The sequence below is a fragment of the Lipotes vexillifer genome, unplaced genomic scaffold (assembly GCF_000442215.2).
Source record: "Lipotes vexillifer unplaced genomic scaffold, Lipotes_vexillifer_v1.1 scaffold93, whole genome shotgun sequence".
Lineage (NCBI taxonomy): Eukaryota > Metazoa > Chordata > Mammalia > Artiodactyla > Lipotidae > Lipotes > Lipotes vexillifer.
Window position 1 is genome coordinate 85929 of NW_006786452.1, and position 27186 is coordinate 113114.

At 37.1% G+C, this 27186-nt stretch overlaps 1 protein-coding gene across 1 annotated transcript in view; it reads right to left on the minus strand.

Annotated features, from left to right (window-relative positions):
• Window positions 1–27186, minus strand: part of LTN1 (listerin E3 ubiquitin protein ligase 1) — a 66317-nt gene that overhangs the window by 20783 nt on the left and 18348 nt on the right. Inside the window, exons 7-19 of the mRNA XM_007458798.1 lie at window positions 19170–19343; window positions 17986–18176; window positions 17117–17252; window positions 15459–16268; window positions 14729–14770; window positions 12007–12196; window positions 11243–11482; window positions 10250–10403; window positions 9099–9243; window positions 8464–8650; window positions 6461–6620; window positions 5420–5524; window positions 428–570 (exon numbers count right to left, since the gene is read on the minus strand). Coding sequence (XP_007458860.1) covers window positions 428–570; window positions 5420–5524; window positions 6461–6620; window positions 8464–8650; window positions 9099–9243; window positions 10250–10403; window positions 11243–11482; window positions 12007–12196; window positions 14729–14770; window positions 15459–16268; window positions 17117–17252; window positions 17986–18176; window positions 19170–19343 — 2677 coding nt within the window. The remainder of the gene's footprint in view (window positions 1–427; window positions 571–5419; window positions 5525–6460; window positions 6621–8463; window positions 8651–9098; window positions 9244–10249; window positions 10404–11242; window positions 11483–12006; window positions 12197–14728; window positions 14771–15458; window positions 16269–17116; window positions 17253–17985; window positions 18177–19169; window positions 19344–27186) is intronic.

The window sequence follows — 27186 nt, forward strand, 5'->3', positions numbered from 1 at the left end:
AAAAAAAAAAAAAAAAAAAAAAAAAAAAAATCAATAAGCAAATGAACTAATAGAGTACAGAATGTCCGAAAAGTTTAAAACATAACAAAAGCTGTTCCCTCTTTTGCCTTTGTAAGTTCAATCACTGGTTGACTAGGGAGAGATGACGCATAGCTGAAATAAGCCTATACATGGAAAAGAAATGATTAGAGGATATCTGTGGTTGTGAATCTTCCCGTAAGGCGGCAGCATTTCTGACCTGCAAAATGGTAACAGCCGCTCTCCAATGACACTCGTCCTACTCAGTCAACTTGTTATATAGCAAAAGTATAAACTAGGAAAAAAATTAACTATAATTCATCTCTGCTAGATTTGAATTTAGATATTAAGAAACACTTCTTTCATCTCAAGCAATAATCAGTGAAATATTTATTACCAAGCAACTAACCATTAATACTGCAAACATCTTCCTTGGTCCAGGCCAAAAGGGCAGGTATACACTGAGCAATGAATTCTTTCTTGTCTTCGTTTGACAAAAATGGACAGAGACTTTGAATGGTATGCATATTACCTTCTGTTAGTGGAAAAAAACTGTTTAAAGAACAAAAAAAAGGTATGAATTATATTTATCCTAAATATTTAGTTATTTCAGAAAATTCTTCTTATTCAGACTATTCAGAAAGACTAGTATTTCCACTATATAAAATAATTGTAGAGAAAAAAAGAAACTAGGAAAAAGACTGACACTTGCTGATTCTGGATGACGAACTGTGGATAATTATTTTTTGCTGCTTCTTTCTTTTTCACATGTTTCTAATTTTTAAAATAACTTTCCCCATGTATAATTTTTTAAAATTATACAATACATGATTATGCTCTCTTTAAGAGTCTACTGATTCAATTTAAAGAGTACCAGTTACATGTTGTTTATATGAACTGATATTCATATATGTGCATATATATAGTTGGGTTTTATTTACCTAAGTTTTGTATTATTTGCCACTTATATACTTTGTAGATTGTCTCTTTTTTTTATATCTTTATTGGAGTATAATTGCTTTACAATGTTGTGTTAGTTTCTGCTGTACAATTAAGTGAATCAGCTATACATATACACATATCCCCTCCCTCTTTAGCCTCCCTCCCATCCTCCCTGGACCAGGGAAGTCCATTCTTTCCACTTTAAAGCTATATAACCAGATTAAAAACAAAACCAGGGACTTCCCTGGTGGTGCAGTGATTAAAAATCTGCCTGCCAATGCAGGGCACACGGGTTCGAGCCCGGGTCCGGGAAGATCACACGTGCCACGGAGCAACTAAGCCGGTGCACCACAGCTACTGAGCCTGTGCTGTAGAGCCCGTGAGCCACAACTACAGAGCCCGAGTGCCACAACTACTGAAGCCCGAGCGCCTAGAGCCCGTGTTCTGCAAAAAGAGAAGCCACTGCAATGAGAAGCCTGCACACCGCAAGGAAGAGTAGCCCCTGCTCACCACAACTACGGAAAGCCCACGCGCAGCAACGAAGACCCAATGCAGCAAAAAACAAATTTAAAAAGAAATCCCCAAATACTTCACACTATCATAATTTAACTATTTCCCTGTTAGTGGACATTTAGGTTTTCTCCCCCCAAATTTTTGCTCTTACAAATAATGCTGTAATAACTGTCTTTGAGCAGATACTATTCTGCATATGTGCAAATACCTCTTTAGGCTAGATTCCTGGAAGTAGAATTGCAAAATCAAAGGATTTGAGTGTATTATATTTTGATAATTTCAAGTTGCTTTTCAAAAAAGCATAATCAATTTACATTTTCACTAAAAATGTACAAGCTTGGTTTGCTGCACACTTAATGACTCTTTAATTCCTGGCAATACGGTAGATAAAATGTACTACTTTTAATTTGTATTTCTTTCGTATTTCACATTTCATAAATGAATTATCTTTGATTATTTCACCTATGAATTACCTGTTCAAGTCCTAGACACATTCTTCAATTTGAATAATTTTATTAATAGAAACTATTTATATATTATGAATATTAATTCTTTATTAATTTGCAAGTGTTTTCTTCCATTTTGCCACCTGCCCTTTAACCTTTGCTTACTGTACTTTTATCATACAGAAGTTTTCTTTTTAAATTGTGGTAAAATACACATTATGTAAAATTTACCATATTAAAGTGTACAGTTCAGCAGTGTTATGTTCATTCACATGGTTGTGCAACCAATCCCCAGAACTTTTTCATTCACAAAATTGAAACTCTATCCATTAATTAAGAACTCTCCATCTCCCTTCCCCTCAGCCCCTGACAACCATCATTCTACTTTCTGTCTCTATGAATTTGACTATGCTACGTACCTCATGTAAGTGGAATATACAGTATTTGTCTTTTTGTGACTGTTTTATTTCACTGAGCTTATGTCCTCAAGGTTCGTCCACATTTTTTTAAACATCTTTATTCAAGTATAATTGCTCTACAATGGTGTTAGTTTCTGCTGTATAACAAAGTGAACCAGCCATATATATACAAATATCCCCGAATCTCCTCCCTCTGGCGTCTCCCACCTACCCTCCCCATCCACATTTTAACATGTCAGAATTTCCTTCCTTTTTAAGGCAGAATAATATTCCATTATATCCATTATATGTATATACCACATTTTTGTTTATCCATTTATCTGTTGATGGGCACAAAGGTTTTTTACAAAATCAGGTATCTATTGTTTCTTTTATGGATTCTGGGTTTGTGCTTTGCTTAAGATCTTCCCCATGCCAAGATTATACAGTCTCATTTTCCCCTAATACTTTTATAGGTCTGTTCTTTACATTTAGTTTTCATCTGGGCTTTACTTTTATGTATAATGTAAGGGAGTGGGTCTCACAGTTTTTTTCAAACACATGTCCAATTTTCCTAATGTCATTTATTGTTGACTCATCTCACTGATTTGAAAGACCACCTGTATCAAAAACTAAATTTTCATATATGTGTGGACTGGTTTCTGGACTCTATATTTTGATCCAGTGATCTGTGTGTTCACCAATTTCATAATGCTTAAGTATTATTTTGGTAGGGCAAATCCTTTTCACTTTTCTCTTTCATAAATGTCCCAGCTATTCTTAAGCATTTTCTTCCTTCAAATGCATACTATGTTTAGGACAGTTTGTCAAGTTTTTCAAAAAATGGTGCTGAAATTTTGATTGACATTACACTGAAATTATAGATACAACAATTTTTATAATGTATCTTCCCACCTTCTTTTGTGATCTTAAGTTTTACAATTTTAAATCTTTGTTAAATTTATTTCTGGGTATTTACACTTTTGTTGTCATTGTGAACAGAATTTCTTTTTTCCTATGCCCTTTTTTAACTGATTATTACTGGTGAATAAGAAAGATATTGATTTCTGTATGTCAAGTATATGTCCATCTCATTTGCAATTAGTTTTAATAGTTCTTTAGTTAATTCCCTATGACTTTTATAATCAGAAAAATACTAAAAATTATGCTGAATAAAAAAAGGTAACATCAGGACTTCCCTGGTGGCGCGGTGGTTAAGAATCTGCCTGTCAATGCAGGGCACACGGGTTTGACCCCTGGTCCAGGAAGATCCCACATGACACAGAGCAACTAAGCCCGTGTGCCACAACTACTGAGCCTGCGCTCTAGAGCCCGCGAGCCACACCTACTGAAGCCCACACGCCTAGAGCCCGTGCTCTGCAACAAGAGAAGCCACCGCAATGAGAAGCCCACGCACCGCAATGAAGAGTAGCCCCCACTCGCCACAACTAGAGAAAGCCCACACACAGCAAGGAAGACCCAACGTAGCCAAAAATAAATAAATTAAATTACTTTAAAAAAAAAGCTAACATCAAAAGATCATATGCTATATGACTGTTTATATAACATTCCCAAATGATAAAATTATATAGAGAACAGATTATTGTTTGCCAGAGGTGAGGAGAATGGTAAGAGGGGAGGTGGCTGAGGCAAGAAAGGGTAACATAGGGGATGCTTATGATAAAACTATTCTGTAGCTTGTAATGTGGTGGTGGTAACCCACACAGAACACACACACAAACACCTGAGTGCAAGTAAACTTGGTCAGTGAATTGTATCAATGCCATTCTCTTGGTTGTGAAATTGTACTGAAGTTATGCAAACTGGTACCACTGGAAGAAACTGAATAAAAGGTACATAGAATTTCTTTGTATTTTTTATAATTGCATGTGAACCTATAATCCACATTAATAACTGAACTCAAAACAATATATTTAGGACTTCCCTGGTGGCGCAGTGGTTAAGAATCCACCTGCCAATGCAGAGGACACAGGTTCGAGCCCTGGTCTGGGAAGATCCCACATGCCACGGAGCAACTAAGCCCATGTGCCACAAGTACTGAGCCCATGTGCCACAACTACTGAAGCCTGTGCACCTAGAGCCCGTTTTCTGCAACAAGAGAAGTCACCAAAATGAAAAGCCTGTGCACCACAATGAAGAGTAGCCCACGCTCATCGCCAACTAGAGAAAGCCTGCGTGCAGCAACAAAAACCCAATGCAGCCAAATAAATAAATTCATATATATATAAATTCTTCTAAAATATATTAATAAATTTTTTTAATTTTTAAATAAGATTAAAAATATCAAAATTTAGCTTACAACTCTACTGTACCAGAATACATACACACACACACACACACACACATACATATATAATTTCTGAATTCTTCTTGGTAAATCAGTAAATTCAAAATGCCTCTTGGTAAATTTCAGCTAGGTGCTTAATTCGAAGGTTCAGCTTCTCTAGTATGATCAACTCCAGTAAATCTCTAGTATGTCCAACCTCACTATTTGTCTTAAGAAGACATTTATTGTATTTTCAGAATATTCTTCAATAGGATGATCCTTATTTAAGAGTAAGTAACCTTTTTTAATTTATTTTTTATTGAAGTACAGTTGAATTACAATGTTGTGTTTATTACTGCTGTACAGCAAAGTGACTCAGTTATACATATATATACATTCTTTTCATATTCTTTTCCATTATGGCTTATCACAGGATATTGAATAAAGTTAAGAGTAAGTAACTTTCCTTATCATTTCCATTTAGCAAATAAAATGATGCAAGAAGGATAGGGAAGGGGAAAAGATAGATTTTACCAGAGAGATTTCTGGGGAAAAGAGAACATGTTTATGAAATGTTAATTATTTAAAGCACGTATAAAATTCCTCAACAAAATGTTATAAGGTTAAAAATGCTTATTAAAAAAAAGACGTGTCGCAACCTAATGCAATTTAAATTGTTAAGTCTCATTTTCTTTAATTTCCTCATTTCCTAAGTCTTGTTTTCCTGATTCATTAGAGACTGTTTGTTAGTTTGGGGTTGCCAAAGTGACCACTCATAATAAATTTCAAAGTAAAAGTATTTTCAATAAGAATACCCTTCTTTTCTCCTATAATGCCGTTTTACTTCATCAGATGAAACACTTCGGGAAAGGATCAACTTAGCAATAATAAGAGACCAAAGGGTGCCATTTTCCCTGGATCTAAAAGAGGAAAAAAAATTCCGTTTTTAAAGCGTACTTAAGAGTTTTAAACAACGCTTACCTGGATTCCTTTTACAGAACTAAATAAATCACCTTGTAAGGGTATCAATTCACACAGCACTTCTGCACCCAAACAACTGCTGTTACCAAAAGGATTGGGAACTTAACTTCTGAAACTCCTTTATAGCTGATATTGAGCTCTCATCCAAGGCAATCCCAAAGCCCCTCAAGTTCCAATAGGGGAGATGACCTTAAAGATTAAGCTTGAGGACCAGAGGTTGCAGCTGGAAAGAGGACATATTCCAGAGGACACCGAGGATTGTTGAAGTTGAGAAAGCAAGGAGGTATTGATATCCACTGAGGAAAGTTCTGAGTGTCAAGTATGTAGAGTGGGACTGGAAAGGAAGACCTGTTCAGCCTGGGGCCTCTGATACTGCAAAGCATACGAAAAATACTACAGGCAAGTGAAAAACTCTTCAAGAGAGCAGTTCAACACAGTAATTTCAATGAGCTAACCATCAAACTGCTATAACCTCTACAATAACTCTGTTTTCATACCTACTTCCTCGTCTAGGGGAGAGGGTTTTGTGGTTATGATAATAAGACACACCTGCAACAACATGCAAGGTAAAAGGTTAAATTTATAGTAGTGGAAGGATGGGTTACATATGACAAATTAAAACAACTTCTACAGGATTGTCATCTGGCCCTTGAATGTATTTATGGATTTAATAACACAGGCAAAGTCCAAATATCTCACCAGAAGAGTAAATCAAGTGCTTAGTATCCACAAAGTATTTATCATTAAGAATTGGGATTAATTTAGATAAACCCTCTGATTCAAAGATTAGCATGAAGTGGGCTTACATTTTAAAGACACAAGCCATAAACTAGCAAAACAGTCATAAAAAAATGGAAATTGAAGGAGATTCTTACCTGTTAAATAACAGCTGCAAAAGGCCAGAAGTATTACCAAGTCCACATAAGTTATCATATGTAATATTCATTTTTTGAAGCATTTCACAAAATCCAGTTAGAAAAATAGGTGGATTGTCTAATTCTTCATACCACTGCAATGAATAGAGCAGTTCTGCAACTAACAGAATGGACAACACATTATTGAGTATACTTTGTGAACAGACCTTTGAACTGTTTTCACTTGCCCCCCCCCATTCCCTAACATTGTTATGCCCACTAATTTCAAAATATCTATGAACTGGGACTTCCCTGGTGGTCCAGTGGTTAAGACTCTGCACTTCCAATGCAGGGGGAACTGGTTCGATCCGTGGTCGGGGAACTAAGATCCCACATGCTACGTAGCACAATCAATCAATCAATAATCTGTGAACTGATTTTCCACTATTTGATGTTCAAGTACAGGGAACTAAGATCCCACATGCTGCATAGTGCAGCCAATCAATCAATCAATCAATATCTATGAACTGATTTTCAACTATTTGATGTTCAACTATAATGAAAGCTGAGAATACCTGATACAAAATATCACTCCTCTCCCAAACATTACTTGGTCCCTTTTTTGATTAGTTAAGAATGTGACAGTAACCTAAGTTATCAGAGAGAGATCCTGGAAGAACCTTCCTACTATTTTTGCCACAAATGATAAGAAGTTGCATCCAGGATAAACAACTATGGGACCCGAGACCCGAGAAGTTCAAGTCAATGTGTTAAGAAATAGGAGAGGGGCTTCCCTGGTGGCGCAGTGGTTGAGAGTCCGCCTGCCGATGCACGGGACACGGGTTCATGCCCCGGTCCAGGAAGATCTCACATGCCACAGAGCGGCTCAGCCCGTGAGCCATGGCCGCCAAGCCTGCGCATCCGGAGCCTGTGCTCCGCAACGGGACAGGCCACAACAGTGAGAGGCCCGCGTACCGCAAAAAAAAAAAAAAAAAAAATGGGAGAGAGCACGATCTAGTACACAGGGCATGGGCCTCGGTGACAGACTAGTCTGGATTCAAATGAGCTGCACACATCATTATCAGCTAGGATAATACAAATCTACCTCACGGGACTACTGTGAGAAGTAAATGACCAAGCATCACAAAACCTGGCATGTCACAGGTTTTTAATACGTAATTAGTCACAACTCTCTTTTATGAAGCAAGGTATGGATTTTGGAGTTAGAAGACTTGAAACCTAGTTCAAAAGTCAAATCCCATCCCTTGCAAGTTCCAGATAAGAAAAACAACAAAAATTATTACTCTAATTTCCATTGTTGTTTTTGGACAGATTCACTCTATGAGTAAAGTAAAGAGCAGGCTAATCTCCTTGACCTCAACTGCATGTGGAGTTCGCACACCATGAGAGGTGTTCCAGCTTTCTTCCACAGAGCACAATATTCTCCTCTGCTAGTAACTGTACTCAGCTGAGGGCTCACAATCAAGACTGATACAGGAATTATGCAAGTCCTCCACCTCTCAGGCCATTTTGTACAGGTCACACTGCTACCTACAATTCTACACCATTTCCTGGGATGGGGGAATTTTTAAATCCTTTTGAAATTCAACATTTGAAGCTCCACTTGCTGGGAAAAAAATTATTGCCCTATACAAAGGTAGATTGATTCAAAAGTTAATTGAAAATTCAGAATCCTTGATGAAACACAAGACTCACTTAACCATTTTCTTTAGGGTTATGTGCCATAGGATACGCTTATATTGATGTCATATCAACTAGAGTAACATCTTATACCAAATACTGCTCTATTGCTAACAAGACTACAGCAAGATATTCAGTATGATTCCATTTGATTTGCAATTTAACATTCATCTCTTAAGTGTCCTCAAGTTTCTCATTGCTAAAATAATTAAAAGGAGCTGAGATTTAGATTGAAGTATAATCAAAATTATTTCAAAATTACATTTTAATTACTTCAAGATTTATGTTTATATGTATTTATCTGAATGCTCATATATACTTACTTATTTTCTCAAGCTCCTTATTTTCTAGGACTATTTCCTTTTTCAGTGCAACTAATATCATTTTGCTCAATAATGCTGAAGTACACAAATGGCTGGGAAGTTTCTTTGTATCTTGTTCTTTAAAATCTGTTTTGAAACACTCATAATTCAAACTCAGTCTTCCTTCTAAAAGAGGCCTATGCAACCACTGTAAAAAAAGAATACATTAAATTATACACAAAAGCATTCAATAGTTCAATTAATTACTACCTCTGCAATTAAGAAGGAAACAAAAATAAAGTTATTAAAATATCTTCAAAATGTTATTAGAATAACTTCAAAAATGAAGCTATTGCTAGTTTACTAGTAAAACCACAGAAACCTAGAGGTTTGGTTTCTACAAACAGAAATTATCAACGTGTGTGTTTCTTTAGGATTCCTTTAGGACAGGACAAGGTCTTATTTACCTTGTACCACGTCAACTGGTATCTTGCAAACAGCAAACACCCAACACAGGAGCATTCAAAGGCAGAAACGCAAAGTAAGCTACTCATTTCATTTACTTTTTTTCTTCCCCAGAATAAAATTAAAATATTTAAGCTTGCATGAAATCCAAACTTCAGAATAAAATAAGTACTCTCCAGTCTCAAACATACCTGCATAGGAAGAGACTGTCTCATCTTTTCCCATTCGCTGTTGTCTGGCATTACACTTCCAATATAAACTCCCAGAAGATAAGTATCTTCACTCTCTAGAAGCGCATTTAGCAAATCATCAACAGCAGACAAGAGGACCTGAAGACTGAAAATAATGCAAATAACTTAACCACTGCAGTTATGTTATAACCAATTTGAATACCCTGGTATACGTTAAATACCCTATGGCAGATAACAGTTTACCTGAACAAAAAAGACAATTCAAAATAAAAGTAAATGGTCTCTCTCTCCACCCTCCCCTTGTGACTTACACACAATCAAACAGGGGATTTTATCCAACATTTTATAATTGAAATCAAGTGCTGCTTCTATTTCAGAAAGAAGGTGAATGACCTATTTCAGATCAGATATTTCTGAAATATAGCTACTTTATTCCATGAAAACAGTATGATAATCAGAAAAAGATTTAACCCAACCCCAGTAGCTCTGGATGCATTCTCTTACTTTTCATTTTTATATATGGATTTAAGCATGAAATGTGAAATACATCGGCAATTCAACGCCTTACAACAGTGGCTACCAGACCCTCCCAAAAAATAAACAATGAAGGACAATCATTGTCTGTGGTGGCCATAAGAGTTTACAGTTACAATCCATACCAGCCTAAGACACAGGACAGCACCCCTATCACATCACTGACCATAAATTATTATGATCAAAACAAATCACTCTCCAATTAACTGAGCTTAAATGGATGATCATCAAAACAAAATCCTTTTGGAAAAATCTGTTTGGATCTTCCCTTAGAATCCTGTAGATTTCTTACATAACAAGTCTTTTTTTTTTTTTTTTTTGCGGTACGTGGGCATCTCACTGTTGTGGCCTCTCCCATTGCGGAGCACAGGCTCCGGACGCGCAGGCTCAGTGGCCATGGCTCATGGGCCCAGCCGCTCCGCGGCATGTGGGATCTTCCCAGACCGGGGCACGAACCCGTGTCCCGTGCATTGGCAGGCGGACTCTCAACCACTGTGCCACCAGGGAAGCCCAACAAGTCATTTTTCATAGGCACTCACACTAATCATGGAACCTTATTAAGGACAATGATCAATTATTAAAGAGATACTCTGCAACTGAGCACAGAAAAAGGTTACCTTGTGATATCCAATGATGAAGACTGAACTTGATTTTTCAGCCACAGAGCAGATAAACGTAGGAAGGTACTCTGTTTATATGTGTCGCCAGTTTGATGGACCAATAAATTCACACCAGAGAGCCAAGTATTTTTCAGTTTACTGATAAGAAAGTCTAAAATCAAGATGTCAAAAGTGATTCATAATCCCTATGAAGTAACTATAATCAGTACAAAATGTCTGAAAGAACTCATTGCAGATCTGAGATTTGTAAGGTACCATTAAGAAAACATAAAATTACTATTCAATGGCTAAAAAAAATAACTATGTCATAAATATACAATAATATAAGCTAACTCATGCCATATAAATGTAAAAATGCTAAGATTTTTAAAGTCAGCTTTTTTCTACTCTGAACTTATTTATAAGAGAGTTGACCTTTTGGAGATATGAAAAATATTATACCTTTTTCAAATAGAAAAGTTAGTATTAAAGAAAGGGCTGGGGAGGAGGGTTCTCCATTAACAGATTTTTTTTTTCAAGAGTTATTTTTTACATTCCTTTCACAAATAAGCCTGAATTAACATATAAGACAGGAATATAGTCCTTAAAAAGGGAATCTCAATTTCATTTTACTATACACCAAGATTGAATGTCTTTAACTATAAGAGAAGAAGGTATTAATGTCCCCCTTTATAAATATGGAAACTGAGGCATCAAGAAATTAAGCAACTTGTGAGAGCTACTGAGTGAAGGAGCTAAGATTCTAACTCATCTATCATGGCCCCTTCCAAAACCGTTTCCTTGATATCAAGTAAAAACTTTAGATATAATGTCTACATACATCTTTAACTTGGTTTCTAAAGCTGAAAGTGTTTAAGATTTGTAGTCCTTTACTCAAAATGCTTTCCAAGTTCAAACACATTATGATTCAATTAATAAAGCCTGGGCACTTACACTATGAAGATCAGAGCTGGAGATTCCCAACAAAACATTTGAGCAGTAGGCTATTACCTGGCAAATGTGTTTTTTCTTTGCTCTCAGCACACAACTGAAAGAGAGTTAACAATAAATCTTCAGATGATGGCATTAGCAAGCATCCTTTTGCTGAGCTGAAATAGTTATAGGCCACATCACAGATAAAAGACACTGATGAGTCATTATTTTCAGCTTCTGACAATTTCTTTGCTTTGGATAAAGTTTCATGAAGTTTAACAATAATTCTTTCAACATATACTTCTCCAATCAAGTAATCTACAGAAAAAAATTCAAACAGACAAAATACAAGAAATATTAACAGTGTGTTTTCCTTTTTTTAATCTTTGTTTTTAATTTTTTTAACCAATGTATTTTAATACTTTACTTGGGGTTAACATTCCACCTTGGTCTCTCCATGTGTTTTTATTTTTTTTAAAGGTGTTTATGTTTTATATAAAAGAAAATCACAACAACAAATCAATCTGTTCCCCACACATAGAAGCCCTCACATTAAAAAAAGCTATTTTAAATTAAGTAAAAAAGCAATGCTAGACAAAATTAGAGTGAATGGCTAAATTCAAAACCCTTTAAAATATAAAACTAAAAGTATTAAATATCTTCCAAGTCATGTTACAGAGATTTATAAACATTTAGGGTGCTTACAAAATTCAGATATTTGAGTGAACTAAATCTTGTTATTCTCAACTAATATTATGCAAACTGAGCAGCATGGAATCCTCCCAAAAGGTGAAAAGACTACTCCCTCCCTACTAAAAAACAAAAGTCATGTTTTTACCTACCATTTTTAACATGTTGGGATAATACCAAGCTTAAAAGAGACCATCTTTCTGAGAAGCAAGATTCAGAAGATACTGTGGATTCCAAGTCCTTATTACAAAGATGATCTGCCAAGGTTACCAATTTCTTGCCAAGGATATCTCCTTTTAGCCAAGGAGTTACTAAAGCATGTTTATCTGAACTAGAACATGCCTAAAACCATAAAATTAAAGCAAAGATTAGAAGATCAAAAAGTAGACTTGCCAAAATATTACTTGTACCATATTACCTCCTTTCATCATCGTGGCCTCAACATCGTCCCCCATGCCTCCTCAAGTTCTAAGAAGGCTGGTATCTTCCCTATTCCCCACTAAGCCTTGCATATGTATGCTTCCATGCTTTGTTCATTCTATCTTCCCAACCATAAATATTCCCCTTCTTCTTTATTTATCAAAATTACATCCATTATTTGAGATTTAGTATAAATCCCACCTGCTTTGTGAAGTCTCCCCCATCCATGCCAGCCCATACTCATCACTGCTTTTCTCTGAATCTCTAGAGCACTTACTGGGTTGTATTATTATTTATAATGTTTCATCTGTGTATGTGTTATTTCCAATGAGACTGTAAGTTCCTTGAGAGCAGAGACTGTCTTAAACTTCTTTGATACCTGCTATCAACACTGCAGATATGTTCAATGAATAATGAATGAACTTTAAAGACGATTTTAAAATGCTCTACAAATATTAAATTTTTGTTCATTAATTTTGCTAAAGAACAATTAACATATAATAGTGGTAAATTACTTCAATATGAACAATGGGACTTATCATTTGCCCAAATTTTCTGAAATAGTTACTGGGGCAGATAGCTGACAACAACTGGTTTATTTTCATGGGGTGGGGAAGCAAGGAAAAAAACTGTAAATCCCCCAAAAGCATGGTGATCCATGTTCCCAGAGCTTCTTTTGGTTTAAGGGCTGAGAAGAAAGGAATTTGCAACTTGGCTCATTTCAAAGCAATCTGGAAAAAAAAAAAAAAATCCAAGTGCAGATTGGGTAGTGCCCCCAAAACTGTCTTATCTCCTTATTTAAAAAATTGTAGGTAATAAGAGCTTCTACTTTAGTCCAAGCTTTACCACTATTCTGGCTTTATGACCTTAGACAAAGCTCTTAACCAACCTGGGCCTATTTCCTAATTTGAAAAATGAAGGTTAACTTAGAAAATCTCTAAGGTTCTTTCTGGTTACAAAAGTCAGGTTTGTTTTTAAGGAAGCTGACTTTAGGACTCTGCTCATAAAGTATGATGTTACATAAAAACAAGAAAAACTAGAACTTAGATGGCTATAATATTGGCTTTCCTAAGACAGCTTACCAAATAAAACCAATCTATTTTATAGAATCCTACAGAATCCAAAAAGCAAACTTCTGAATAAAATGTCTCTCAGGTTATTAAGACATGAAGTCCAACTTCTCAATGTTTTAACATATCCACAGAAAGAATCTAACAGGGGTTAAGGAGACTAGTTAGTCACAGAAGTACAGGAAGCAAACACTGGCTATGAACTTCCAAACACTGCCCAGGAAGAGTCTTCCAAACAGATGTACCTGAACTACAGATGTACCTGAACAGATGTACCTGAACCTGGCAGGTACATTCCTAAGTTGGAAATGGATATATCAATCTTTATCTTACCAAATTATTAAGTATATACTTTTGCTCTGATTCTAGACTTATCAAGCAGCTTTCTCATAATTTGGCTTTTCATGTAGCCTGCCTATAGGGAGAGGAGGTACTGAATAAAGTAATTCAAAATGGTGTGCCAGTAAGTTATATTTACCATTGAAAAAGAGTAAATTAATACTCTGTATTTATTTTGTAAAAATAAACTATTGGGGGAAATAGGGAGTTATTGTTTAATGGGTATAGTTTCTATTTTACAAGGTGAAAAAGTTCTGCAGATTGGTTGACCAATAATGTGAATAAACAACACTACTGTACACTTAGAAATGGTTACTATGGCAAATTATATGTTTTTTTCAACATAATTTAAAAAGACAGAAAAAAAGAAACTTGTAAATTAGAGTTATGTAAGTAAAATTTAAAAATAATGAAAAAATTCTTTAAGAAAAGGAAGAATTTTAGGCAGCTAGTCATAACATTTCTATGGTTGGAAAAGTGTTACGTTATATCATTTACATCTTCATGAGGAAAGAATACTTAAGCCATTTAAAAATTTTTCTGAATTATGTTCCTTGATTTCTTTGTATTATTTTCATCACTAATTTTCTTACTTAGTCAAATGGCAATTAAATAAAGGTGGGAAGACTTTAGTTTGCCTGTATAGTATTCCAGGGTAAAACACACTTAATTTACTGATGCGTTCTACTCAAAGCTAGAACCATTCAATCCATTTCTACAGAAGAAAAAATAACTAGGATAACAGCAGAAACCTTAGTTTAAAAGATAAACTAAGATAAATGCTTAACTCTTCCTTTGTTACCCACTAGGGAAGAGACACTGGATCTTCCAGAACCTGTTCATTCTTCCCTGATATTCCTAACCAGAAAAATAATACTATAGAAAGGTGAACACCATGGCTTCTCAAATTATGAGAAGAAAGTTACAATAATAAGGAAGTTCTCTAACAGAGACACCTAATCACATACCATTATGTGAATATAGCTGTGGTTTAATTTTTGTATACCTATAAATACAAAAAAAAAGAGAAAAATCTCTAAGATACCTTTTCAATGACCTGAAGAATAGAATTCCATTTCAGATCCACCTAAAAGAAGAAAAAGAGAAACAATCTGCTAGAAAAAACAGTAACTGGTAAATTTTTTTTTTTTTTTTTTTTTTTTTTTTTTTTGGTAAGGCTCACAGGCCCAGCCGCTCCACGGCATGTGGGATCTTCCTGGACCAGGGAACGAACCCGTGTCCCCTGCATCGGCAGGCGGACTCTCAACCACTGCGCCACCAGGGAAGCCCTGGTAAATTTTTTTATAAGTAAATGAAGTGACCATGGAACCACTACAAAACTAAAACATGTTTTTAGCAAGTCCAGCTTTAAAAAGTATGGACTGAAAGAACTTACCCTTTTATTACCAAGCTTTTGTCATCTTAACATATTTACTCTTACTGAACAGCTACCCAGAAGTCTCACATACTTCCCAATCCCAGTCAAGAATACATTGTCTTTAAACTGACATTCATAGTTAAGAAACAATTCCAAAATAAACCCCATACAGGTCTCGTTCTACTCATCCATAATCAGTGTGCCAGTGTAAACCATTATAGTTTAAAAAGATACAGGGGACTCCCTGGTGATCCAGTGGTTAGGGCTCCATGCTTCCACTGTAGGGGGCACGGGTTTGATCCCTGGTCGGGGAAGAAAGATCCCGCATGCAGGCATGCATGAATGAATGAATAAATAAATAAATAAATGAAAATAAAAAGATACAGAACAGTAATACCTCAATTAGATCATCCAAGACAGCTTTTCTTTCCATATGACTATCACAGCAACAAAGGGCACTGTACAAAATGTCCACCAAGAAACTAGTATCCTTCCTTTGATCTTCATTTAGCCAACCTATTACTTTGTGGTATAAAAACTGTATCGCGGGATTTTTTTGTGCAAGTTTGGCTATTTCAAGAGGTTTGGCTTTGACAATACTCTGTTTTTCATCACCTAATAGCACTTTAAATACTTGGCTTGAAGAGAAGGAGTTGAGCAGAGTGGAAAGAAACCTTAGATGTTGCTCCGACTTTTGTTCATTGGCATAATTAACACTCATTTCTGCTAGTTTACAGACTAAGTCTTCCAAAGGTTTTTTCCTTAGGGGTGATATAAGGTCTGAGCAACTGTGAATGAGAGAAGGTTCAGCCATTAATTCAGAGCCTTCACTATTCTCTCCTTCTGAGGAGACATATTTCTCATTCTCTTTATTACTTTCAGGCATCTCATCAGCAAATCTAACCTTACCAACGTTTTTTTTATTTAACTTCAAGGAGCTCTTTGGTTTCTGAAGGACCTGTAATAGGTTAGAAACACCCAAAACTGACTTAACATCGGTTTCTGGCTCATTGATTTTCTCAACACAGATCTCTGACAGTCTTTCCCAGAAATTCAGTAGCACTTTCTCCAAATTGTAAGCTGTTTTATCCTCTTTATCCAAATCTGCTTTGGCTTCCCATGAACTTAAAGTTTCTGCCAAATGGTTAAATAGCTGCTCATCTTGCAATCTTGGGTCTCTGAGAACTGCATCAATAAAAGGAATCAACTGAAAGAGAAGGTAGAAATATTAAAGTTCAGTTGTCAGGGAAAATGAAATTTAAACAAGGTATTTGTAAAACATTATACATTTTCATATTTAATAACTGAAAAACATGAATTTTTTCCCAGAGCTATGAAAAGAGTTAATTTGAACCTGAAAATCATCTTTATATCATTCAGAGAGCCTAACGATTTCACTGTATCTCCCCGAATTACTCCTTTTTTTATGATATAATTGATGAAGACCATTGGTCATCAACTCTTTGGATCTTCTGAACTTATTCAAAGTTTTCTGCTTTTTTCTAAACCAATATGAAAGACATATAGGACCCACAGAATTCAGAATGCTTTCTCTTAAATTACAAAGATAAGAGAAATTAACTATCTGAGACATCAACTAGGATCTAGGCTTATGTAATCATATTAATTAATTTCCTACCATAAGGAATCATATTCCAGGACCTGCTCTCATCACTAGTTCTAAAAGCCAAGCATAATTGCTCACAAAAGGATAAATGTACTACACATTTTAGAAGGAACAAGATGATTATAATATAAACTAAAATACAAAATGTTGAGAATTGCATCTTCTAAATCGTTTTGCATTGCAACTCTCTAAAACAGAGTTTGTACAACCAGAGTGACTAGTACTTAGGCATTATGATATTATGCTAACAACTAACAATACAGAAATCTTCACTTATTGGTCAGCAATACACATTACTTAATTTGTAAATCATAAAAATGAAATCATTACAAGGAAGGCTAATTAATAAAAATGGCAACAAGACACAATGAGCTTGATTCTTTATAGTTAGTGTGCAAAGGCACTGATGATTTTTACATTATAAATACCTGATCATTGACGAGCATCTCTTCTATCTCTTCCTCACCTAAGTTTTGCTGCATTATAAAACGTAAGCATTCAAAAAAAGCAGATATTACTGCTGAGCACTCTGAAAAGCTGGTTTTGGTTCTTTCTGTTGACAGCCTAAGAAATAATAAATACCTGTGGCTTATTCTTTCATGAAAAAGAAAATAAGCAATACAAAAATACCAAAATAAAGGCATGAAAAAGAATTTCTAAAAAATAAAGTTCTTCAGTGAAAAACTAATAACAACCAAAATACAGCCCGATTAGAATATAAACTTGAAGAACTATGAAAAACAGCATATCTTCAAAAATGTATCAACAAAAGATAACATATTTATTTTCTATTCATGGACCAATCCACCTGCAAATTTCAAAGAGAGGACTTAACCAAATAAAGATAATACCTTAGTGGAAAAAACTTTTTAATCATTAATAAAACTGGGTATCTTTTACTAAGTTCAACAAATACGCTGAAATGACGTTTTAAGTGTGACTTTAAACAGCTATTATATTTAAGTTAATGGAAAAGTTCACTGGTTCATTTTCTGCACTCGAGCATTTGTATTTATCAACATACCAAAAAATGGGCCATTGAAAAAGAGCCTATTTCCACCTAAGGGCCTTGCCATAATTTATCTCACTTTCTGCTGCACACTACCACTGAAGTATTGAAAGTACCCAAAAAGAGAATTCCAACTGTAATTCTCTGAAAACTTTAAAAGTGTTTAATGAACAGCAAAACAATTTGGGGAAATTTACATATGACAATAACAAGTATGTCGTTCTGCCCATTTATGAAAATAAGAAAAAATCTATTTTGCTTTAAAGGTCAAGAATTTAAATTCCTTACCCTGCAACTAGGGAGGTGAGAAAATTTTTGAAGAAATCCAACTTTGGATCTGTAACAGACTGAGGGAGTTTGCTGATAAATGGCAGAAGATAAGGATATATGACAGCAGCCAGACCCCGACCTCCTTCACGAACCATAGCTGACAGCTTGGGAAACACACTTTTTTTTGCATTTACATGAAGCCAACAGTCCTTCCCAAAAAAAAAAAAAAAAAAGATTATAATGATAATTAGAGATCATAAACGTACATTTCCCAATTAAGAGAGAAGACATATAGACTCTCAAAAATAAAAATCAAGTATTCTACCTAAAGAGGGTCAAAATCTCTCACCACCATTAAAAACTAAAAGTCTGAAATTATAAGAAATTTATTACATTTAGTAATTATGTATACAACATACTTCCAGGAAAATACTGATCAGAAATAACTATTTAGGGACTTCCCTGGCGGTCCAGTGGTAAAGAATCCACCTTACAATGCAGGGGACGTGGGTGTGATCCCTGGTCAGGGAACTAAGATCCCACATACTGCGGGGCAACTAAGCCTGCACGCCACAACTACTGAGCTCGCGCAACTCAACTAGAGAGCCTGTGTGCAGCAAACTACAGAGCTCGCACACACTGGAACCCGTGTGCCACAACTACAGAGCCCACGTGCCCTGAAGCCTGTGCACCACAACTAGAGAAGAGAAAACAACCCGCACGACACAACTAGAGAGAAGCCCGCACACAGCAACGAAAGATCCTGCATGCCTCAATGAAGATCCCACGTGCCACAACTAAGGTCTGAGGCAGCCAAAAAAGAAGTAATATTTAACTGAAAAGATTTTGATAAAAGCTGCTTTCCAAACAAACAACAAAAAAAAACCGCTTTCTAAAAGGGACAGCAATATTTAATCTTAAATATAATATTCAGATATGTTGATTTCATTGGGCCATATAAGTTTAAAGGATATTGATATTGACTAAACTGAAAGTAAAATAAAAATGCTATACCATTTTATAGTCAGTTTAAGATTTATACAAAGTTTTGGATTAAATATTTTATTCCCAGGAAAGCATTTTTCTAGCAAGTTTTAAATATTACAATCTGATAGGCTCTCTCACATGGTATCTAAGGCTTTTAAAATACAACTAAGAAGACAAATATTCCCAGCTGTACTAAATGTACCTCTTTAACCTACCTCAATAGTTGTAAGTGTGTAAAGCACAGCTTCCCAGAGAGCAGGGCATACAATGGGGTCACTGTCATCAATGCTAAGAAGGACAGATGGGCTCACTTTGGATGCTTCATCTTTCATCAACTGTGGAGTACGCTGGCACAAAGCAGAAACTAACTCAAAATAGGCTGAGCGGATCTGAAAGAAAAAATGGAAAGCTAAATTAAACTAAAGCCTAGTCAAGGTATGCTAAAATTTTATTTATGGTAATGGCAGGTAGGTTATTCATACTAACCCTTCCATTAATAAAACTAAAGGGGCTAGAAAAAATACTTTTATAAAATCTTAAGAACACCACAAAGCTTAAAAGGCATTAGGAATTACCAAGCCAAAAGTGAAGGCAGAAAGAATTCAACTTTCTATTTCTTTGGCTCAAGCAAATACAAATCCTCTCTAGTGTAAGAAGCCTTCATTTGGGGGCTCAAATTATCCCTATGAATATACTAGTCAGCACAAAGTTAAATACAGCCAAACGAAAAATAAGACACCATGAGCCACTATGCAGAAACAAAAGATAACACAGAGACCTGAGACTTTAAATCTTATAATTATCTATCAGTTACAAGCTCCATATCAATAATGTTTATATTTAAAGAAACAAAAGTTTAAAGAAATTTGAACGGAAAATGATCTTAGAAAAAGCACAGCAGATCTGAAAAAGAACCAAGCACAATTCCTAAACTAAAAACAAATACACAAATAAATAAATAAGAGCACAATTCATAGTTTAACAGCGTCATACTCAACATTAAGAGCCTACAACTATTTCCATTAAAGTAAGAAACAAGAAAAGGAAGCCTGCTACCACCACTTCTATTCAACATGGTACTGAGAACCTAATTAATACAGAGAAAAGGGGAAAAAAGAAACTAGAAAGTAACCCAAATTATTGTTTATAATCACAGCAAAATAAAAGGCTATAAAAAATATTCCAAAAAATCTAAAGACAGGACTTCCCTGGTGGCACAGTGCTTAAGAATCTGCCTGCCAATGCAGGGGACATGGGTTCGAGCCCTGGTCTGGGAAGATCCCACATGCCATGGAGCAACCATGTGTGCCCGGGCACCACAACTACTGAGCCTGTGCTCTAGAGCCTGTGAGCCATGACTACTGAGCCTGCACGCCACAACTACTGAAGCCTGCGTGCCTAGAGCCCATGCTCCGCAACAAGAGAAGCCACCGGAATGAGAAGCCCGCGTACTTCAATGAAGAATAGCCCCCGCTCGCAGCAACTAGAGAAAGCCCACGCCCAGCAATGAAGACCAAAAGCAGCCCCAAAATAAATAAATTAATTAATTTTTTAAAAAATTTAGGAAAAGGAAAGCTAAAGACAAATAATAACTAACAGGAGGAAGAGGAGCTTCAAGATGGTGGAGGAGTAAGACGTGGAGATCACCTTCCTCCCCACAGAAACATCAGAAATACATCTGCATGTGGAACAACTCCTACAGAACACCTACTGAACGCTGGCAGAAGACCTCAGACCTCCCAAAAGGCAAGAAACTCCCCACGTACCTGGGTAGGGCAAAAGAAAAAAGAAAAAGCAAAGACAAAAGAATAGGGACGGGACCTGCACCAGTGGGAGGGAGCTGTGAAGGAGGAAAGGTTTCCACACACTAGAAGCCCCTTCGAGGGCGGAGACGGTGGTTGGCAGAGGGGGGAAGCTTCAGAGGCAAGGAAGAGAGCACAGCAACAGGGGTGCAGAGGGCAAAGCGGGGAGATTCCCGCACGGAGGATCGGGGCCGACCGGCACGCACCAGCCGGAGAGGCTTGTCTGCTCACCCGCCGGGGCGGGCGGGGCTGGGAGCTGAGGCTCGGGCTTCGGAGCTTAGATCCGAGGGAGAGCACTGGGGTTGGCAGCATGAACACAACCTGAAGGGGTTAGTGCACCACAGCTAGCCAGGAGGGAGTCCGGGAAAAAGTCTGGACCTGCCAAAGAGGCAAGAGACTTTTTCTTGCCTCTTTGTTTCCTGGCGTGCGAGAAGGGATTAAGAGCGCTGCTTAAAGGCACTCCAGAGACATGCGCGAGCCGCGGCTATCATCACCGACCCCAGAGACGGGCATGAGACGCTAAGGCTGCTGCTGCCGACACCAAGAAGCCTCTGTGCGAGCACAGGTCACTCCCCACACTGCAGGAGCCTGTGCAGCCCGCCACTGCCGGGGTCCCGCGATCCAGGGACAACTTACCTGGGAGAACGCACAGCGTCTCAGGCTGGTGCAATGTCACGCCGGCCTCTGCTGCAGCAGGCTCGCCCCGCATTCGTGCCCCTCCCTCCCCCCGGGCACTAGTGAGCAAGAGCCCCCGAATCAGCTGTTCCTTTAACCCCGTCCTGTCAGAGCGAAGAGCAGACGCCCTCCGGCGACCTACACGCAGAGGTGGGTCCAAATCCAAAGCTGAGCCCCGGGAGCTGTGCGAACAAAGAAGAGAAAGGGAAATCTCTCCCGGCAGCCTCAGGAGCAGCGGATTAAAGCTCCACAATCAACTTGATGTACCCTGCATCTGTGGAATACCTGAATTGACAATGAAGCATCCCAAATTGAGGAGGTGGACTTTGGGAGGAACGATATATATTTTTCCCCCCTTTTTGTCTTTTCGTGAGTGTGTATGTGTATGCTTCTGTGTGTGATTTTGTCTGTATAGTTTTGCCTTTACCATTTGTCCTAGGGTTCTGTTTGTCCGTGTTGTTTTTTTTTTTAGTATAGTTTTTAGTGCTTGCTATCATTGGTGAATTTGTTTTTTGGTTTGGTTGCTCTCTTCTTTCCTTTTTTTTTTAAATTACTTTTAAAAAATTTAATTATTTTAATAACTTTATTTTATCTTCTTCTTTTTTTCTTTCTTTTATTTTCTCCCTTTTATTCTGAGCCGTGTGGATGAAAGGCTCTTGATGCTCCAGCCAGACATCAGGCCTGTGCCTCTGAGGTGGGAGAGCAAAGTTCAGGATACTGGTCCACAACAGACCTCCCAGCTCCAAGTAATATGAAACGGCGAAAATGTCCCAGAGATCTCCATCTCAAAACCAAGACCCAGCTCCACTCAACGACCAGCAAGCTGCAGTGCTGGACACCCTATGCCAAACAATTACCAAGACAGAAACATAAACCCACCCATTAGCAGAGAGGCTGCCTAAAATCATAATAAGGCCACAGACACCCCAAAACACACCACCAGACGTGGACCTGCCCACCAGAAAGACAAGATCCAGCCTCATCCACCAGAACACAGGCCCCAGTCCCCTCCACCAGGAAAGCTACACAACCCACTGAACCAACTTTAGCCACTGGGGACAGACACCAAAAACAACAGGAACTACGAACCTGCAGGCTGCAAAAAGGAGAACCTCAAAACAGTAAGTTAAGCAAAGTGAGAAGACAGAGAAACACACAGCAGATGAAGGAGCAAGGCAAAAACCCACCAGACCTAAAAGATTAAGAGGAAATAGGCAGTCTACCTGAAAAAGAATTCAGAATAATGATAGTAAAGATGATCAAAAATCTTGGATATACAATGGAGAAAATACAAGAAACATTTAACAAGGACCTAGAAGAACTAAAGAGCAAACAAACAGTGATGAACAACACCATAAATGAAATTAAAAATTCTCTAGAAGGGATCAATAGCAGAATAACTGAGGCAAAAGAACAGATAAGTGACCTGGAAGACAAAACAGTGGAAATAACTAATGCAAAGCAGAATAAAGAAAAAGAATGAAAAGAATTGAGGACAGTATCAGAGACCCCTGGGACAACATTAAACACACCAACATTCGAATTATAGGGGTCCCAGAAGAAGAAGAGAAAAAGAAAGGGACTGAGAAAATATTTGAGGAGATTATAGTTGAAAACTTCCCTAATATGGGAAAGGAAATAGTCAATCAAGTCCAGGAAGCACAGAGAGTCCCATACAGGATAAATCCAAGGAGAAACACGACAAGACACATATAAATCAAGCTATCAAAAATTAAATACAAAGAACAAACATTAAAAGCAGCAAGGGAGAAATCAACAAATAACACATAAGCGAATCCCCATAAGGTTAACAGGTGATCTTTCAGAGACACTGAAAGCCAGAAGGGAGTGACAGGACATATTTAAAGTGATGAAAGGGGAAAACTACAACCAAGATTACTCTACCCAGCAAGGATCTCATTCAGATTCAAGAGAGAAATTAAAAACTTTAGAGACAAGCAAAAGCTAAGAGAATTCAGCACCACCAAACCAGCTTTACAACAAATGCTAAAGAAACTTCTTTAGCATTTTCAAAAGAAGGAAAAGAACTACAATAACAATCCGAAAACAATTAAGAAAATGGTAATAAGAACATACATATCGATAATTACCTTAAATGTAAGTGGATTAAATGCTCCAACCAAAAGACACAGACTGGCTGAATGGATACAAAAACAAGACCCATATATATGCTGTCTACAAGAGACCCAGTTCAGACCTAGGGACACATACAGACTGAAAGTGAGGGGATGGAAAAAGATATTCCATGCAAATGGAAATCAAAAGAAAGCTGGAGTAGCAATTCTTATATCAGACAAAATAGACTTTAAAATAAGGACTATTACAACAGACCAAGAGGGACATTACATAATGATCAAGGGATCAATCTAAGAAGAAAATATAACAATTGTAAATATTTATGCACTCAACACAGGAGCACCTCAATACATAAGGCAAATACTAACAGCCATAAAAGGGGAAATCGACAGTAACACATTCATAGTAGGGGACTTCAACACCCCACTTTCACCAATGGACAGATCATGCAAAATGAAAATAAATAAGGAAACACAAGCTTTAAATGATACATTAAACAAGATGGACTTAATTGATATTTATAGGGCACTCCATCCAAAAACAACAGAATACACATTCTTCTCAAGTGCTCATGGAACATTCTCCAGGATAGATCATATCTTGGGTCACAAATCAAGCCTTGGTAAATTTAAGAAAACTGAAATCGTATCAAGTATCTTTTCCAACAACAACGCTATGAGACTAGATATCAACTACAGGAAAAAATCTGTAAAAAATACAAACACATGGAGGCTAAACAATACACTACTTAATAACCAAGAGATCACTGAAGAAATCAAAGAGGAAATCAAAAAATACCTAGAAACAAATGACAATGAAAACACGATGACCCAAAACCTATGGAATGCAGCAAAAGCAGTTCTAAGAGGAAAGTTTATAGCAATACAATCCTACCTTAAGAAACAAGAAATAGGGGCTTCCCTGGTGGCGCAGTGGTTAAGAATCTGCCTGCCAATGAGGGGACACGGGTTCAAGCCCTGGTCCGGGAAGACCCCACATGCAACTAAGCTCAAGTGTGACAACTACTGAGCGTGCACACCTAGAGCTGGTGCTCTGCAACAAGAGAAGCCAGGACAATGAGAAGCCCGCACACCACAATGAAGAGTAGCCCCCACTCACCGCAACTAGGGAAAGCCCATGCATAGCAATGAAGACCCAACACAGCCATAAATAAATAAATAAATAAATAAATAAGTTTTAAAAAAAAAAGAAATAAGAAACATCTCAAATAAACAACCTAACCTTACACCTAAAGCAATTAGAGAAAGAACAACAAAAAAAACCCAAAGTTAGCAGAAGGAAAGAAATCATAAAGATCAGGTCAGATATAAATGAAAAAGAAATGAAGGAAATGATAGCAAAGATCAATAAAACTAAAAGCTGGTTTTTTGAGCAGATAAATGAAATTGATAAACCATTAGCCAGACATCAAGAAAAAAAGGGAGAAGACTCAAATCAACAGAATGAGAAATGAAAAAGGAGAAGTAACTGACACAGCAGAAATACAAAGGTTGAGAGATTACTACAAGCAACTCTATGCCAATAAAACGGACAACCTGGAAGAAATGGACAAATTCTTAGAAATGCACAACCTTCCAAAACTGAAGCAGGAAGAAACAGAAAATATGTATAGACCAATCACCAGCACTGAAATTGAAACAGTAATTAAAAATCTTCCAACAGTCGTGCAGTGGTTAAGAATCTGCCTGCCAATGCAGTGGACATGGATTTGAGCCATGGTCTGGGAAGATCCCACATGCCGTGGAGCAACTAGGCCCGTGAGCCACAACTACTGATCCTGCGCGTCTGGAGCCTGTGCTCCGCAACGGGAGAGGCTGCGACAGTGAGAGGCCCGTGCACCGCGATGAACAGTGGCCCCCGCTAGCCGCAACTGGAGAAAGCCCCTGCACGGAAATGAAGACCCAAAACAGCCAAAAATTAAAAAAAAAAATCTTCCAACAAACAAAAGTCCAGGACCAAATGGCTTCACAGGCAAATTCTATCAAACACTTAGAGAAGAGCTAACACCTAACCTTCTCAAACTCTTCCAAAATACAGCAGAGGGAGGAACACTCCCAAACTCATTCTACAAGGCCACCATCACCCTGATACCAAAACCAGACAAAGGTGTCACAAAGAAAGAAAACTACAGGCCAGTGTCACTGATGAACATAGATGCAAAAATCCTCAACAAAATACTAGCAAACAGGATCCAACAGCACATTGAAAGGATCATACACCATGATCAAATGGGGTTTATCCCAGGAATGCAAGGATCCAATATATGCAAATCAATCAATGTGATACACCATATTAACAAATTGAAGGAGAAAAACCATATGATCATCTCAAGAGATGCAGAGAAAGCTTTCAACAAAATTCAACACCCATTTAAGATAAAAACCCTTCAGAAAGTAGGCATAGAGAGAACTTTCCTCAACATAATAAAGGCCATATATGACAAACCCGCAGCTAACATCATCCTCAACAGTGAAAAACTGAAAGTATTTCCACTAAGATCAGGAACAAGACAAGGTTGCCCAGTCTCAGCACTATTATTCAACATAGTTTTGGAAGTTTTAGCCACAGCAATCAGAGAAGAAAAAGAAGTAAAAGGAATCCAAATCAGAAAAGAAGTAAAGCTGTCACTGTTTGCAGATGACATGATACCGTACATAGAGAATCCTAAAGATGCTACCAGAAAACGGCTAGAGCTAATCAATGAATTTGGTAAAGTAGCAGGGTACAAAAATAATGTAAAGAAATCTCTTGCATTCCTATACACTAATGATGGAAAATCTGAAAGTGAAATTAAGAAAACACTCCCATCTACCACTGCAACAAAAAGGATAAAATCTAGGAATAAACCTACCTAGGGAGACAAAAGACCTGTATGCAGAAAATTATAAGACACTGATGAAAGAAATTAAAGATGATACAAATAGATCGAGAGATGTACCATGTTCTTGGATTGGAAGAATCAACATTGTGAAAATGACTATACTACCCAAAGCAATCTACAGATTCAATGCAATCCCTATCAAACTACCACTGGCATTTTTCACAGAACTAGAACAAAAAATTTCACACTTTGTATGGAATCACAGAAGACCCTGAGTAGGTGAAGCAATCTTGAGAAAGAAAAACAGAGCTGGAGGAATCAGGCTCCCTGACTTCAGACTATACTACAAAGCTACAGTAACCAAGACAGTATGGTACTGGCACAAAAACAGAAATATAGATCAACTGAACAATATAGAAAGCACAGAGATAAATCCACGCACATATGGTCACCTTATCTTTGATAAAGGAGGCAAGAATATACAATGGAGAAAAGACAACCTTTTTCAATAAGTGGTGCTGGGAAAACTGGACAGCTACATGTAAAAGAATGAAATTATAACACTCCCTAACACCATATACAAAAATAAACTCAAAATGGATTAAAGACCTAAATGTAAGGCCAGACACTATCAAACTCTTAGAGGAAAACATAGGCAGAACACTCTATGACATAAATCACAGCAAGATCCTTTTTGACCCATCTCCTAGAGAAATGGAAATAAAAACAAAAAGAAACAGATGGGACCAAATGAAACTTAAATGTTTTTGCACAGCAAAGGAAACCATAAACAAGACGAAAAGACAACCCTCAGAA